This window comes from Callorhinus ursinus, unplaced genomic scaffold (genome assembly GCF_003265705.2).
Source record: "Callorhinus ursinus isolate GAN/ISIS: 27379988/994484 unplaced genomic scaffold, GSC_fseal_2.0 scaffold30, whole genome shotgun sequence".
NCBI lineage: Eukaryota > Metazoa > Chordata > Mammalia > Carnivora > Otariidae > Callorhinus > Callorhinus ursinus.
The window spans coordinates 7,560,714-7,578,118 of record NW_027397092.1 but is presented as its reverse complement, the minus strand read 5'-3'; the positions used below and the strand labels follow the sequence as shown (position 1 = coordinate 7,578,118).

The 17,405-nt window shown below is 42.8% G+C and overlaps 1 protein-coding gene across 2 annotated transcripts in view; it reads right to left on the bottom strand.

The window, feature by feature from the left end:
* The window catches only part of ZNF475 (zinc finger protein 475), a 54,045-nt gene that overhangs the window by 25,789 nt on the left and 10,851 nt on the right, over nucleotides 1-17,405 (bottom strand). For both annotated transcript variants that reach the window (XM_025860919.2, XM_073878568.1), the window contains exon 2: nucleotides 2,283-3,529. In XM_025860919.2, coding sequence (XP_025716704.1) covers nucleotides 2,283-3,317 — 1,035 coding nt within the window. In that variant the 5' untranslated portion in view covers nucleotides 3,318-3,529. The remainder of the gene's footprint in view (nucleotides 1-2,282; nucleotides 3,530-17,405) is intronic.

Sequence of the window (17,405 nt, the reverse complement as noted above, 5' to 3'; positions counted from 1 at the left end):
TTTGAACGATACAAAGAAATGGTGCTATCTAAATTTCAATTGACACAAAGAAAGAAAAACAGCAATGGATCAAATTGTAACTGACAGAGAAAACCACACCGCCCGGGAGACATTGCCGGCTGAAAGGCACCGTGGAATGGCAAATGTCTCTTCTAGGGAAGTCAAGTCCATTGCTTCAAGAGAACCTCTGTCTCCCTGAAGTCTACCAGTTTTCTCCATTTTAAGTCATGCAAGCTTGCTTTAAGTCTGGCAGTGAAAGGGATCCTATGTTGGATGACCTTCCTATGCCCTTCACGAAAGCCTGTGTGGTCCCCAAACCGGGCCAGCACACGTCTAACAGCTGTGAGCGCCAACTACCCGCGGACACGCGCCTCCTTGGGTCCGGGAGCAGGGTTGGTGGCGCTGTTACAGAGCCACGTCCTCTAGATGCCCTTGTTCTGACGGACAGGCCCCACTTTGATCTAAACTCCCCAGTCACCGAGGGCCATTGCTGTGACCTCTTCTTCTGACATCTCCCCTCCAGACGACTGGCTGAGTCAGGAGGTGTCTTCCTGTGAAGCCATGGGCCCAGGCCAGCCTCTGAGCAGTCGTGACTGAGTAAGAACACGCTGTGCTCAGCCTGTTGGCACAAAGTATGTGTTACAACAACAAGCACAGGAACCCTGACCACACTCTTCCCTGTCTCGAGATCTGTGCTGAGAACATGTGAAGCAAATGCATACACTCAGGAAAACAGGGCTGCGAGTCAGAGAGCTAACGGACTCGCTGATTTGTGACCCCGAGACACGGATTCTTGTGATCTCTGAATCCAGACCCCACACATTTTGGAAGAAAAGCAACAGGCAGGAGATGGGAAAAACAGATCATGTGTAGGAGACCAGCCTTTCGCTCATGCCACACTTAAGAGTGTGGGTTTTGATTTCGGCACAGAAACTAGCTATTCTTTCTTCAATGTTCATCGGAAAACTTGCCCAGCCTCTCTTAGTCTGACTCTTGGGCTTTATGATCATGGTCTTGGAATCTACTAAACCAGTAAGTTTCTAATCATTTCATTTTAAACATGAAAGTGAGGAAAAAGTACTAGAAGGTTGCCAATGTAATGCAATAAAAAAGTAAGGAAGAAAAGTTGCAGTAAAAATAAAGGCTGCTTCCCGCCCCCCCAACCCCCAGTCCTTCTGGTTTAATCTTTTAGAATAGCTTGGGTAACCTCAGTTTCCCCCAAGCAGTCCATTAGAAAACAGGGGTGCCTGGCTGTCTCAGTCAGTAAAGAATGTGACTCTTGATCTTGGGCTCATGAGTTGGAGCCCCACAGTGCGTGTGGAGCCTATTTAAAAAAAAAAGAACTATTCCCTACAGGTGGGGGGCTTTGGGTAGCAAACCATAGAAAAGATTAACCCGGGCTTAATGGCAGGACAAAGCACACGGACCACGTCTTGTGGGGAGCCACCCTCGATAAGCGTTCTTCCCCAGTTGTGGCTGATGGTGAACCTTCAGGTAAACGATACTTCACCATACAGGTCGGGGACCCATGGCGTCATGCTTATTCCCAAGTGCCCGAGTGGGGAGCAGAGCCTGCTGTCCAGCCCAAACACAGGCCACTGAGCAGCAGTGGGAACTGAGCACTTCCCGGAACCACGGACCCACACCCCGTCGCTTTGGGAGTGCGCCCTGGGGTTAATCGCCCACGTATCAGAATCACAGAAGTGTTAAAAGAAAACATGCTGTCTTTGAGGAGTGCGTCTATTTCTGTGAGTGCTTCAGCGCCTAATTGTTGCTAAAGTCATTTGGGGTTTTTGACACAGATTCTATTTTAGTAAGATAAACTCAGCATAACCCGGTGTTGCCAAAAATGAATTCCTAAGGTAGATGACTAAAATAAACCGGTAATAAATATTGGCTGTTGGAATGGGAATTATATCTCTGCAATGTAGACACAGCATTAATGACTCATTTTCCAAAGAACAGTCTCTCCCAAGGATTCCTGGGATGAGGAATCAGGGAAGGACGTCCATCTCTCTTTCTTTTAGGCGGCAGAGTGTAAAAGGACTATAGACCCACCAGGCAGGGATGTTCTTATATCGACTTGGCCGACCGAGATACAGGGTCCGACAGCGGTCAGCTTGGGCAGGATGCACTGAGGCAGACATAAGGCATTGAAAGAAACCAACCTAGGGGTTGAGGCAGCTGATTCTGGGGATAGTTTTCTCTCATTCCCCCGGGGAAGGGGGGGGTTGCAAAGTACCCATGGGTCGACACAATGCGTCTCACGTGGCATGAATTACCTTATCAGTCACCATGGGTGCTGCCATGTTCCTTTGCTGCTTGGAATTAGTGGACTCTTTTAGGTCACCTTTACTCCCTAAGGTCAAATTCTGAATTTTTGGCCCACGAGGTTGAGCTTTACAGCTTCTCTGGTGTACCAGAAGGCGGTCTGGGGCAAAGGTCCGGCCGCAGTTTGGACAGGGCTCCCGCTGAGCTTGACTTGGCCCCTCTTGGTTGGACTGCCCAGTGGGAAGTGGCTGAGGCCTCTGTGGGAGTGGTCGGCGGAGCTCCCTGGGGAGCCGGTCATTTTCTATTTTCCACTTTTCCAGGCATTTGGGCTCATGAATGGGAAGGGACAGAGTGCCAAACTCCCTACCACAAATGTAGCAGATGAGAGTCTTTGGTCGGGCTGGGATGCCCCCAGCAGCCTTCCTGGGACCAGTACAACCGTCAGAACTGTTGGGGGTTGGTGCTCTGGGCCCTTCGCCCTTGGGCTTGCAGCTTCTCTGGTGAACAGGTAGCCGATCCGGTAAGAATGTGCGGCCACAGGCATCGCAGGGCAGCAGCTGAGACCGGGAACTCTGGAGCGCTGCCTCGTTCACTGCCTGCAGATTGGAGGACCCACTGCCCCTGAGAGGCTGTGGCTTGGAGGGTTCTGGCCTCCTCAGGCGCTTGGGCAACTTGCTGTTTTCAACCCGCCACTTCTCCAAGCACTGGGGTTCATGAATGGCAATTGACTGGGACCCAAATTCTCGGCCACAGATATAGCACACCCGGAATCCAGGCCTGCGGGAGGGGATCACGGGGGGGCTGGGCTGACTTCCTGACATAATTCTCCTACTGGACTGTTTTGAGAGCATCACCGTTCCGGGTCTCGTTTTCTGAGGTCCTATCCTTATTTTTCTAGCAAGACTAACATGCTCTGTGTCCGGCAAAAGGCTAGAACGGGAGTCATCATGTAGAATGGCCTGTTTGATAAGGAAGGTGGGCTCTTTGGAATGGTGGAAACTCTGTTGCAATTTGTTGCAAACCCTTCTCTCCTTTCCTGTTTCCATTAAGGAGCAAGTTTTTCTGTAGGCTTGCTCTGATTTCAGGCCAGAATCATTTTGGGATTCTGCTCGGAGTGAAGGTTTGTCAGGTTGGCTGTCCTGGGGTTCCACACTGTTGCCAACTCCTTAGACTCAAGGACCGTGACTCAGAGCTTCATTGCAGGGCAGCGGTCTGGAATGCCGGAAAGTCCTCATTAAACCTCAGATGCCTCCAAGATCTGTGGGGGAAACATAAATCAAGAACTCATTACACACACACACACACACATACACACACACACACACACCCCTCTTAGATTGTAAGTTGATAAAGAGCAGTAATTTTTTTTTTTTTAACCTAGTATCCTCTTTGGCTAGATAGTAACTAGCACATAAGATTTGTCCAGTAAATGTTGAAATAAATTTGAAGAAAATTTCCGCTACGAATTGCACTATCACTGTATTGAAAGGAGTGTTCTGAGCAAAGAAAGATCAGCAATTACAGTATATTAGAGACACGCACAGCACAAACCAGCAGAGGCATGGTGGTGAGACCACGGAAGACAGAACTAAGACCTGTGACAATTAAATTAATGAAACTGCAGAGAATAGACAAAGACCTTTTCCACTCCCTTAGGGATTCTTAGTTTTTTAGTGCCATGGATCCTTTTGACAGTTTCTCTGAAGCCTATGGTTTTAAAGGCAAAAGTGAAGCTAATTTTATTGAAACAGTTGATCGAATATCTTTGGTCCTGATATATATTTTATTCGAGATATAGTAATAGGCCACACTTAATGAATGCCCATTAGCCTAAGTTTAAGAACCCCTGCAGAAGGAATTCAATAGTGAATATTATGAGTATTATCAGGAAAACCCGCAGAGGGGGTAAACTTCTTATAACCTACCATGTATCCACTTTTCTTTACTATGGGAATGGAGTGTGAATAAATTGGGGCCATGGATGTCAAGCCAAGAATGCAACCCTGGCCTATACCCTTCTTGGTAAATTATCTGTAGATATTCCCGGGGATGAAGATGCTCAGATTTTGCTTGATGTTCTTTATATGGCTATTGTGCTTAATTCCTTATCAGTATAGATACTAGTTAAATATTAGATAAGATAGATAATATACAATTAGATAAGTATTATCTATTTATATATTATAGTTACATATTACATATTATTATATATAATATATATATGGAAGTAACTATAATATGGAAGATAGATAATATAGATAACATCTGTTATCTATAAATATACTTTATATTTATATATTATATATTGTTGTATTATTGTATTATATTATATTTATAATCTATTATTTTAAATTATTTTAAATTTAAGTTATTTTAATTATCAATAGGTTATTAATGTATTTAATCATATATAATTATATTTTATACTAGATGTTATGATAGATATTATCTATCTTCAAAATAATTTTTGTAAAAACATGGCTCATGATTTTCTCAGACAAGCCGGAAGGGCGGGTTGGTAAAATCTCATCCTGGGCAGGAGGCTAAGGAGTTTTTACCATGGGGCGAGGCATAAGTCGATTTCACCCAGGGTAAAGATTATTGTCTAAGGCCCAAGAAAGATTACTGTCAGACGTCTTTGGGCCTCCTTCATTTCCTGAAGGGGGATTCCGTCTGGATGCGAGGCTCTGTATCACCGGCCCCCCATCACAAAGGGAGCAGCGCCTGACCTGAGGCTGGACCCTGCGGACCACAGCAGACCCCTGAGTTCAGGCGGCACAGGGACTGCCTGCTGGTAATATCACAAAGACCAAAAGAGCTGTAAGACTTATGCCTCGTTCCCGTATTTTGGTGCCAAGGAAGGTCTGAATCTTTGCAAATGAGACTATGGGATCAGCTCTGGCACAGAAAAGCAAGCGATTCTTCATTCTGACAGATCCTAAGACAGTGATATTAACACATGTGACAAAAGAATGCATTGGCCCCAGGATAGCCAGCACAGAAAATGAAGCTCACAGAAACAAAGTGTGTCACCTGACTGGCACCATCTGAAAGAGAAAGTGGATCTAAAAAACACAAGGAATCTAGGAAAATGATTTCATTAGGTTTTTATCAGCACATGGGGGAAATAACCCCCAAACCACTCTGCTTCTTTTGTTCTGGCATCTTGTTTACCAAGGATCCTTATTTTCCTTTCCCATTTTCCTTCATACACGGAAGCTGCAGAAAACGAAAGGCCTTAAGACAGGAAAAATCAATGCAATTAAATAACCTTACTTCCCCTAAACTTGCTCACAGTTTCTCTCTCTCTCTCTCTCTCTCGTAAACACACACACACACACACACACACACACACACACACACACACACACACACTGCTCCCAGCTGATCAGAATACTGGGGAGGCCCCATAACCTGCCCCAGCAACTCCTATCTCCCTTAGGATCAGGTAAGAAGACTAATAGTTACTGAACAACTGTGCATCAGATATGGTACTGATTTGTTATATACACAGTTTCAATTAATTCTCAAATGAAGGCAGGTATGATTGTTTCCGTTTTGTAAGTGAAGACACTATGAGTCAGAAGACGGTCCGTTTTTTTTTTAAATTTTTTATTGTTATGTTAATCACCATACATTACATCCTTAGTTTTGGAAGCAGTGTTCCATGATTCATTGTTTGCGTATAACACCCAGTGCTCCACGCAGACCGTGCCCTCCTAAATACCCATCACCAGGCTAACCCATCCCCCTCCCTCCCCTCTAGAACCCTGTTTGTTTTTCAGAGTCCATCAAGACGGTCCGTTTTTAAATGGCAGAACTGGGGACCAATCCCAGCTCTCTTTGGCTCCAGGAGTCAGCTCTTTCCATGATTCATTCTGCCGCAAATTCCACCAACAGAGCTTCTTCCCTTTAGTTTTTATCCCGGTTTTAATGTACGATTCACAGGTCTCACGGGAAGGTAACCAAGGTCCCTCCGGCCTTTGTGTGGCCCTTGAGGAGGAGGAAGAGGTGAAAGGGAGGAGAACAGGGCGCAGGTGGAGACAAGCCTCTGAGATAGAAAAAGCAGGACAGAGAGAGACTGGGGATACGGGAGGCAGCATTTTTTTCCCCGAAGCAACAGGGCTCATTTTTTATTTTGCCGGAAGTGGTTTTCTCGAGGACCTTGTGCCTCTGCAGCATGTGCAACACGGATCCTTTTCCTGATCGCACCAACATCTCTAGGGGTGGGGACGGGCCGGGGGGCCCTGGGGTGGTATAACGAACGCAGGGTGAAAGCGAAGGCCGCCCCAAGAGGCCAGATGGCTGCTCCCTTTGCAGCCCCTTCCCCGGTCTGATTAGGGATGGATCTTCATGCACATAAGCATTTTTCTGCTATTGATATTTTCTCTGCAGCAAACATGAGAGCATCATCAGACTCCTAATTGTATCTTCATCGTTTTTTCCACCATCTCTTTCCTCCTTCAATGTCCTTCTGAACTCGCTGCCTTACTGTGTGTAAAGTTATCAAAATATAAAAGATGAGGTAGCCGGAAGAAGTGAAATTTTGGGCAACCGCAGTTTTGAATGGAGAACCTTGCGATGTTTCTTTCCACCCGTGATTCTGGCAAGGCCTAGCCCGGTCAGAGGCTCTCCCCATATGTTAGTTCTATAAGCACAAGTACTGGAAAATACTAAATACGTGTAGTTAAATCACTTAAGAAATTGGCTTGCCATGCAAACACATCATAAAGCAATGTTGCGAGTTCATAAAGAGAACTACTTTGCAAAGCCAGCCAGCTCTACCCCAAGCAACCGTGGAGAAAGGTTCACTCCAGTTGGTCTGAATTCTTCATTTTGACCATATTGGCACACAGGATATTTAAAGAATGTCTTGGAAGGCATCACATTTTATCAATATGATGCCATTTTTCCATGCCCTTTGGGCTTCACGAGAAGGGAGAGACACTCACAAAGACGAATATAACAACCATGGACATCCAAACCCATCTTGGCATTAGGAGGTGTTTCCCTATCAAAAAAGAGTGGGGGTGGGGAAGAGCACAACCAAAGGATTAAATCTTTTAAAAACAAATTTAGTCTTGGGGCGCCTGGGTGGCTCAGTCGTTAAGTGTCTGCCTTCGGCTCAGGTCATGATCCCAGGGTCCTGGGATTGAGCCCCACATCGGGCTCCCTGCTCAGCGGGAAGCCTGCTTCTCCCTCTCCCACTCGCCCTGCTTGTGTTCCCTCTCTTGCTGTGTCTCTCTCTCTCTGTCGGATGAATAAAATCTTTAAAAAAAAAACAACAACAAATTTAGTCTTTTGAAACAAAATAAATGTAAATGATGCATGACCCCTTCCCTGTTAGTATAGAATCCAAATTCTTTAAATGGACAAATGAATAAATAAGAAAGATGGAGTTGAGCTGGTGCTAGCTCTGAGCAAAATTATAAAATAGAGGAGGTTTGTCTTTAATATCCTCCATCCACCCCACTCAGCAGGCTCCATTCTCCCCTGCCTGGTGTCCTCATCTGCTTGCCAGTCTTCCTTACTTTTGAAACCCTACTTTCAAAAAGGAGCTGATAGACTTATTCACACCAAGGCTTATGACTGATGAGGTAATATCCCTCCCACAGTCTGGCAGAGACACCTGGTTTCCCACCAGTCATTATTTTGCCCAACTTCCTCAAATTAAGAGAGCCCCAATTTTTATCTGGGCACATGATTTCTCAGCTACAAGTCTGCAGGCTCCTTTGCAGAATTGTGTAAGACATGTCCACAATCTGGTCCTCTTTCCTTCATTCTGATGCTTAAATCATGGATGTGATGGCTGGCGCTCCAGCAGCCATCGTGGACCAGACTATATTTATGTGACCCCTGACATGACGGAGCAGACACTTGGATGGACTTGAGTCCCTAATAATGGTGGAGTCACCATACAAGCTCTCAGGTGTCACCCTTAGCCTTAATTTACATAAGAGAAATAAATATCTAATTGTATTTTAGCCACATTTAAAGAGTCTTTTCCTAGCATAAAACCTATAACTAGAACCTAATTCTAAGGAGATACAGTTGTATTTTAATAGCTGTCTTTGGCTTAGCACAAAATGAATTCTAACAGCAATATTTCAAACTGCAGGGTCTTGTTTTTAATAAGTGAATTTTTTTTTTTTTGAGAGAGAGAGAGAGTACACTTTGGGGGCAAAACTGACTTACTAAACATCTACTTTTTCCTGAAAATCGGAAATAAAAAAATTGAAACTATAAATATGAACCAATGGTCCTTAAGAAATTCATTCATGATCTTCCTGTCCTAGAATTATTTTTTGGGGGGAACAAATTTGAATGACTTATTTTGCTTTGGGAAAATGAATCTTATTTTTTCCACAAGCTTTGGAAGGAGCTAGAAGGCATCTGCTGTGACAATTAATAACATCGTGTATTCCAAACACTCTTTCCTGTATTTAGCTTCACTGTGCTCGCTCTGGGACTCCACATGCTCCATAATAGATAGGATTAATCTTAATCTCTTCCCTTTGATACTTCAGCCCTAGGAGTGGTATCTGCCGCCTCCTTCATAGAGTTGTGTTCTCTTTTTATCCTGCTAGTTACCAACAACTTCCTTCCTGGTTAACAGCTCTTTATATGAAACTGTAATTAAATAAATAATTGGTGTAGTTCCTGTCTCCTGACTGATACAACTACCCTCAGAAAATAAGTAATAAAAATCTGTGATATTCAAGCTGCACATTACCTCAGTTTTGCAATAAATATAAACTCAAATGCAATAAATATAAACTTCTTTCATAGCATCTTAGAAAATAATATGCTGCTTATATTAACATTCAATCCTCAACTCATTCAGACCACTGAAAACATATTTTTAAATTTTACACCATCATCATGCTTCCAGAACTAGAAAATGTTGCTTTTCCTTTTGTGACCAACTGAATTAAACCAAAAGAAAAAATCTGTCGTTTTAGGCATATTCATATTTTCCTTCATTTTATATGATTCTCTTCTGCAGCTGACTGCCCAGCCACTGTCATAAGGGAGTCAAATTAAAGCGCTGCCATTCCTAGATCAAGGATGACCAGGTAGGGTGAGGGGGAATGGTCCAGCACACTCTGGCTGATTCTCTGCACTTCCCTGGGCACAGCCCCTGGGCCAGTAGCACTTGTGGTCCTCAACAATTCTAATGGGAGTGACAAAAGGCCAGGTGAGAGCAACTAGGAACTGGAGGTGGTTTGGTTTGGGAAGGACATGAGCAGCGGTCTGAAAGGTAAACAAATAAAAACATATATTCAGAAAAACCACTGAGCCTGAGACATATGGCTTCAAGGGAATCTGGCTGTCCCTGTTGGCATTTCCAGGCTGATTCTGAATAGCTAATGAAAATTTACCCTTCCTTGTCTTTCCTTCACTGTGAAGAATTTTAAACCAGAAGTCAGCTTCTTCACCTTCATTCAATCTAATTCCCAGGTGTAGACATAATAGTCTATGGTGTTAAGAGGGCCATGCACACAGAAAATGGGAGAAGTGTACTCTTTACACTTCTAAGTAGAGCTTTCGGTAAGGACATTTTATGTTGCTAAAGCTCAGAATATCACCCTATAAAGGCTATTGTTAGATTGAGTCTGTAATTTTCACTCTATATTGAGCTTCGAAATCACAGAGTCCTCGAGAGTCACGAACGCCACACAGGTATGACCGTGTAATTGTAACATTGACATTTGGAGTGGTGGAGAACTGGTTATGGAAACCATCAGTATAATCACATTAGAATCCTATCATGTGTAGAAATTCAAAGGGTAGACAAAAAAAAAAAGTGGGGGAGTCAGGCTGTTGAATCATAAACAAGCTTACAAAGCATCTTTTCTGACATTCGGCATACTACTATTCCAATAAAATAGCTCTATTCCAAATAGCTCTTTCTCAAGACTTTAAAGCAGTGGTTGATACATCAAAGCTGGCCCATCAATAAGTTCTTTTTGACCTCCCTAGAGTTAAAAATGTTTTGGGGCGCCTGGGTGTTTCAGTTGGTTGGGCATCTGACCCTTGATCTCAGCTCTGATCTTGATCTCAGGGTTGTGAGTTCCGGCCCCACGTTGGGCTTCCCATTGGGCTCCATGCTGGACATGGCACCTATTTAAAAAAAAGTTTAGGGGTGCCTGGGTGGCTCAATCTATTAAGCATCCAACTTTTGGTTTCCGCTCAGGTCATGATCTCACGGGTTGTGGGATCAAGCCCTGCATCGGGCTCCGTGCTCAGCAGGGAGTCTGCTTAAAGATTCTACCCCTCTGCCCTTCCCCACACTCACTCTCTCTCTGTCTCTCTAAAATAAATAAATATACCTTTTTTTAAGAAAAGTCTGAATTTGGTGCCATTATTTTAAAGTTGGGAGATGTCACACAAAATCAGGATTTTGGTTCCTTTTGAGAAGGTGGGAGAGCGGGCCATATGGAGCCCACATTCCAATGTGGCAACAACCCCTATAAACTGGTGCTGAATGAAGGCTGTAACTGTGGGTCAGATTGCCAGTCTTCACTCTTCCAAAGTTTCTCATCAGTCCTTTGCTTTATTTACTCGTAATTCATTCTTGATTCTCAAAGGCATGTGAGTTCCTGACCATATGTGATCCTCACTTTAAAGTGTCTCTTTCCCCCATTTTTCTCTTCACTTAAGTATTTGAATATCACTTCAAGGAGCACTCACCCTCAGTCAACTGGGAACCCAGCTGAAGGATTTTCTATGGGAAATATTTACTAAAAGCATGACAGATTTATTGGTAAAAATTCGGAAACAAAGTTTCGTAATGACAGCAGAGTGAGGCTGAAAGACTTATTTCTAGGAGGGAAGGAAATATCCAAAGGGAAAAGAAAGAACCAGGGACCTGAGGAGGAATTTTCATACATTAATGGAAGGTCACAGGAAATGATGCATCTAATTTCAGAGAGAAAAAAATTCAAGTAGCCAGTGTTTAGATCAGCCACAGGAGAGATGATAGAACCAAAAAAAGAAAAAAGAAAAAAAGAAAAACACAAAAAGAAATGTGTTTGGAGACCATCTGAACTTTTTGGAGGCATTCCCATAATTATTGAGTTACTACTGATACAACGAGAGCTACTCTTCTGCTTAGGCCAGCGGTTCTTGATTTACCATTAAATGATCCCTCACATGAAGAACGATGGATCGCTTTAGTTATTAATCTAAAGAAAGAATCAGTCAAAAGAACATCAACAAACCATTAACAATATATTGCTAGATTTCCAAGATTTGGGCTGGAAATTCTTCCTAAGAGAATTACACTTCCTTGTATGGATTACAGAATCTGATGCACTTTTTCTTTCCGACAAACTGGCCATTTTGTCAAGTACCAGCTATAAATTAGTTTGAACTGAAAATGTATAAGAACAGCATAGTAATTCCTTCTCAACCTAGAATGAGGTATCAGATATCCATCAAGTGTCTAAAGTTGATGTATTATGATAAAACAGAGTGGGGGAAAGGATATATACCATTTTAGAATTTAAAAACTGTAAATAGATGCTTGTCTTTCCTAGCCCCCATCATGTGCGATGTCTGCACAGAGTTCCCACTGTCTTTGTGCTCATGATTTGTTGTCTCAGTCCCTACCTCAGTGGGATATCTTTGGCACAGACTTGCAAACCACAGGGTGGTAGTATCAGAAGGGTAGTCACTGGATTCGTGTGTCCAGGTGGAAACAAGCACAAAGAAGAATACAGCTGCCTCTGGAGGGAGCTGCCTGGCCAGGAGAGACTGGCCAATGAGAGATGGGCCTCTCTGTATCCCGGAGGAACCTCTTCTTAGCCACATCACCCACTTACCAGACAACAGCCTCAAAATCGTGCCTTCGCCTTACCCATCTCCAGGAGGTCGGTGTCCCCCAGAGCCTGGCTGACACTTAAATTGATCGTCATTACCATTCATTGCAGACATCAACACCTTTTGTTAATGCTCTCTCCACCCAAAGCTGTTTCTCAGGAAAGTCCCTGGGAAGAAAGTCAAAAATAGGGCCGAGCCCGTGAGGCTCGGTGTGTGTGTAATGAATGCGCCTCTATTTTCTGGTCTGCTCGGCATGACTTCCCTGGTGGTGGCTCTGGAGACCTGGGAGCGTATGTACAGCCACAGGCTGAAGGCTGTTTCTGAATGTGGGCTCTTTGTTGCTCTTCTCCCCACATCTCTGGTCCTCCTATGTAAATAAGTCATCAAAAAGCTATTGTCATTCCATTGGACACCTCTGACTCTCATGAACAAGGCATTCTTTCACAGGCCAGATGGTCTGAGATCCCTGATGGTTCAGAATCCTCCGTACATCCTTTCATTGCTCAGGAATCTTACTTGGGCTATCCCCTGCTGAAGAAAACCACTAGAAGGTGTCTTCTGGTATCTAGGAGGGACTTGTCCAACCTCTCTGTCCCCAGAGCCCAAGCCAAACATGAAACGTGGTGACAGCTCTTTATTTGCAAACCCTCTTAGCTTGTAGTTTAATTTTTTTGGTAGTTTAAAATTTACTGAACACTTCCTTCCACCCCACGCCTGCTAACTATCAGATAGCAAGGAAGTCAGAGTGTCAAATTGCTTTGTTCTATTTTCCTTTGGTAAACACAAAGAAGATCTGTGTGTATTTTAAGTCATACCTTGGATCAGAAAGATCAGGATATTTGATTAGAAGAACACAATTTAAAATGAACTGTGTGGATGATGATTTTTCCCCTTTCTTGTGGTTTCAACAGGCTCTTTTCCCACCTTCTGTGCTCTCTCTTGCATTTTCTTTCATTGTTTCCACTTGTCTGTCTGTCTCCGCTTTGGGTCCGGAAGGACAACCCAACACAATACGGAGAAGGTGCCATTAGGAAGGGCACCCCATGGTTGACCCCACTGCTAGTTTGCTCTGGGGCTACAAGGAAATGCTGAGCAGCTCACACTAGAAAAGTGTGGTTTATATTTTAACTCTATTATAATTTTCTGGAGGAAGAAGGATTAGAAATGATAAGCCCAATACAATCACACAAGTCCTCAAAAGTGGACAGCCTTTCCACCTCTTTCAAGGTGGGAAAACCGAAGAAGAAAGAGACCCAACCACCCATGGCCGACTTGAAGATGGAGGAAAGGAGCTATGTGCTAAGGAATATGTACAGTGTCAAGAAGCTGGGAAGACCAAGGAGACATGGGGCCTCCAAAAGGGGCTCCTAAAAATGAACACAGCTTGGCTGACACTGATTTTAGCCTCAAGAGACCCATGTTGGACTTACGACACCAAGAACTATGAGATAATGAATTTGGGTTGTTTTAAACTGCTAATGTTATTATATTTTGCTGTAGCAGTAATAACAAACTGAAACACCCCCAAAAGAAAGAGACCAGCACTGTGACTGCAGACTTCTGCAAAAATGTTACTCGGCTAGTTTTGGCCACACTACACCCCAGAATTTTAATAGTGCACAGTCACCCAGCTCTAGTCCCCACTGGAAACACCCCTTGGGGGGACTCCATCCCAGGGCCATGATAAGATGCCCCAGGTGGCCCTCTAGAATAAGAATTATAATACAATTCACCCTATAGTAACAAAGGCATAAATGATCACATAATATTATACAGCAGAGTCCATTATCTCTTCCTAGCTCTAGTGAGGACCCTCAACCAGTGTAACTCAGGAAATAAATTCTTTAAGATTTGGCATGCTCCTCAGTGTGGTCTATACAGCTTTCTTGTCTACATGTCAAGCTTGTATTCCCCTTTCCTCTTTGACTGTATTCTCTGTCTTGGCATCTACATGTTTACATAAGGTAAAGTCTTTATTGACTGTTTTCTTTAGAAAATGCTCATGGCTAACTGACTCCACTTCTTGTTAAGGGCTGTGCGGTGTACCTGACAAGGGTCCCCTTCTCTCTTTTCAGCCATGTTGTGAGACCACAGGCAGCTTTCTCAAATGATGGAGATGGATGTCTAAACCCTTCTTAGGTGGAAAGGTCAGTATCAGTTTTGATTTTGAGCTGAAAAGCCATTTCTGTTTTGTAGAGTGATTTCCTATTTGGAATTGTAGGGTATCAGATTATGCCACTTTGGCATAAGGATTATTTTGAGCTGAAGGCAATTGGGAAGAAGATACCAGGAAAGCTCTCTGCTCTCAATCTATTTGCCTAAATGCAAGACATAAATTTGTAAAGATGTCTCTCCCAAATCAGGAAGGGAAACTCAAAGACAACTCTAGACTCTGGTCCGGTCAGAGCCAAGCACCAAGAGGAAGCTAAAAACAACATCTCTAAATAGCCCGTATCTTCTATTAGTTTCCCCCATATATTTACTTCCTATACTTTGCCACCCCTAAAAGCCTAAATCCCTTTGCCTTGTCACTTCTCCACAAATTTATTGTTCTTTGTTAAGAAGTGATATAAACCTCAAATTCTGAGCACCCCAAGACTTTCTCATCACTGAGTCCTCCTGTGTGTATGTGTGAGGCACATGTTGACACACTCCATTTTTCTCTTGTTAATCTGTCTTTTGTTAGCATATTCTGCAGGCTCAGCCACTGAACCAAAAAAGGTATAGAAACTGTCCTTCCCTGCAGAACCCTATCATAAAAAGGATCCCCCAACATGCTGCACCAGTGACACTTTCTGTGTAACTCCATTAGATGGCATCAATAGTTCACGGTCATTACAGTTCAGCCATTTCATACCCATGTATATGTGCATAAACATGGTAAAAGCAAAAACGAAATTTGGAATATACTGTACAAAGAGCACAGCAACATTGGAGACATTGCCTGTAGTGCTCAGAAAAAAAGTGGTAGGTTTGTTTTTAATACAGAGGCGAGACTATTTGGTCAACAGCTGAGTCATATTTGGAACTTCTCCATAGGGAGAAGAGGGTCACACCAGATAAGTCACTGCATTCATGATGTAGCTACCCAAAATATGGCATGTTTGCCGTCTGTGTGCTCCTCACAAAGAAGACCTACTCGGTAATTCGACTTCAGAGTGTGTTGCTTAAAGCTGTGGTGAATGGTTGGTCTGCTTTATCATTGTGTCCCCAGCCCTAGTTGCGGCCATGTGATCCGCTGCTGAGCTAGGTCTTCCTCAGTCTGCACTGATGTGATCGACCATTCGGATCTAATTACAGAAGTTGACGTTTTCCTAGGTGCATTTCATCCCATTTAGTTTTATCACATTGTGATCCTTTAAAATGTATCTTGTTATCTAAATATTGAGAATTAATGTTAATGTCTTAGGTCTGAAGATGACATGATGATAATATTCTTAATTGCAATTTTTATTAAGATAATTGTAGATTCACATGCATTTCTAAGAAAAAATACAGAGATTCCTTATGCCCTTGTCTGGTTTCTCCCAATGGTAACACTGTGTAAAATTATAGTATAATATTTCAACCAGAATATTGATATTGATACAATCCACTTTTATCTATATTCATGTGTGTGTGTATTAAGCTCTATACAATTTTACCACCTAAAAACATAAGAACCACTATAGTCAAGATACTGAACAGTTCCAACACCATATGATGTCTCATGTTACCAGTTTATACCCACCTCTCTCCTTCCCACTGCCCTCTTCAAGTCCCCGTCTCTTACTCCCAGACATCATTAATCTGTCCTCCATTTCCATAATTTTTTTCATTTATAAAATGTTCTATAAATGGGACCATGCAGTATGCAACCTTTTGGGATTGGCTTTTTTTCTCAGCATAATTCCCTGCTGATATGTCTAAGTTGTATGTTTCAATAATTGGCTGCTTTTAATGGTTGAGTACTATTGTATGGTAGGCATGTGCCATAATTTGTTTTACCTGTTCAAGAACATTCAGGCTGAGTACAGTCTGGCTATTACACAGAAAGTTACTATGAACAGTTGTGTGTAAAATAACAATGTCATTTGGGCTGGTTTGTGAAACAAGAGTAGGAGTTACATAGGGAGAAAGACATTTCCAGCTGACACAGACAGCACCATACGCAAAAGTGTGGGAACCTAAAGAGCATGATGTGCTTGAAAAAAATTGTGGGGCTCTGGTTTGTGGCAGGAAGAACAGGTTATGGTGTATGTGAAAATTTGTGGAGGAGAGGTCTGAGTGTGTGTATGTTCATAAGCAGATGGGTATGTAATCAGATGTGAGTAGATGGATGTAAGTGGATGAGTGTGTGTATGGTGAGTGTGTACATGAGTGTAAGTGTGTAGATGGAGAGTAGTTGGTGGGTGTGTGAGGACAGGTGTGAGTTGATGGGTGGGCCTATGTGACGGGTGGAAATGTGTATGAGTCTATGAGTATATATAATTGAGAGTGAGTGTATGTATATGAGTGTGTAGATGGGCATGAGGGAATGAATGTGGGTTGTACATGAGTATAAGTGAATGGATGTGTGTGAACGGATAAAGGAATGGATGGGGTGATGCAAGTGGAGAGAGGGATGTGAGTGTGTGATTGGATATGAATTATTGAGTGTGGTATATGTATGAATATGAGTAAATGTGTGTTGAGAGTGACTGGGATGTGTGTGGATGGTTGTGGGTGTGTAAATGGCTGGGTATATATGAGTTGGTAAATGGATGTAAGTGGTTGTGTATGCGTGTGCGTAGACGGGTAGTAAGATGTGGGTGAAATGGCAGAGGGAAAAGAATGAAGAAAAACAGATCTAAGTAATAAGGAAGGTAATTTGAAAACAAATTATGAAAAGCACTATAACTATTTCCAGAAATCTGATTGCCTTACGGGAAATGAGGACCCTTTATAGATTTTCTTATAACACATGCAACATATGATTGAAAAAAGGTCTTGAGTAATAAAATCTGGAGAATATCAACATTTCACATCTAAGGACGACACAAAGGAAGCTCTTTCGTTTCCTAAAAGGATCCACTGCAGAATTTTCTCAAAAAACAAACATTTAGTAGGAAAATAGATTACCCTGATCTACAAAATATATTTTGTACCTAACTTCTTGAGACTATGTGTACTACACAAAGCCAGATGTATATGTTTCTTCCAGTTCTCAAACACTGTTTAACGTTGTTTCAAACAGTCGCCTCCATGTCCCATCTTAAGTTACTAGTAGCTGACACATGTCTAAATATTTTTGTTAAAAATCCTGACAAATACTTCTGGACCAGAAAGCA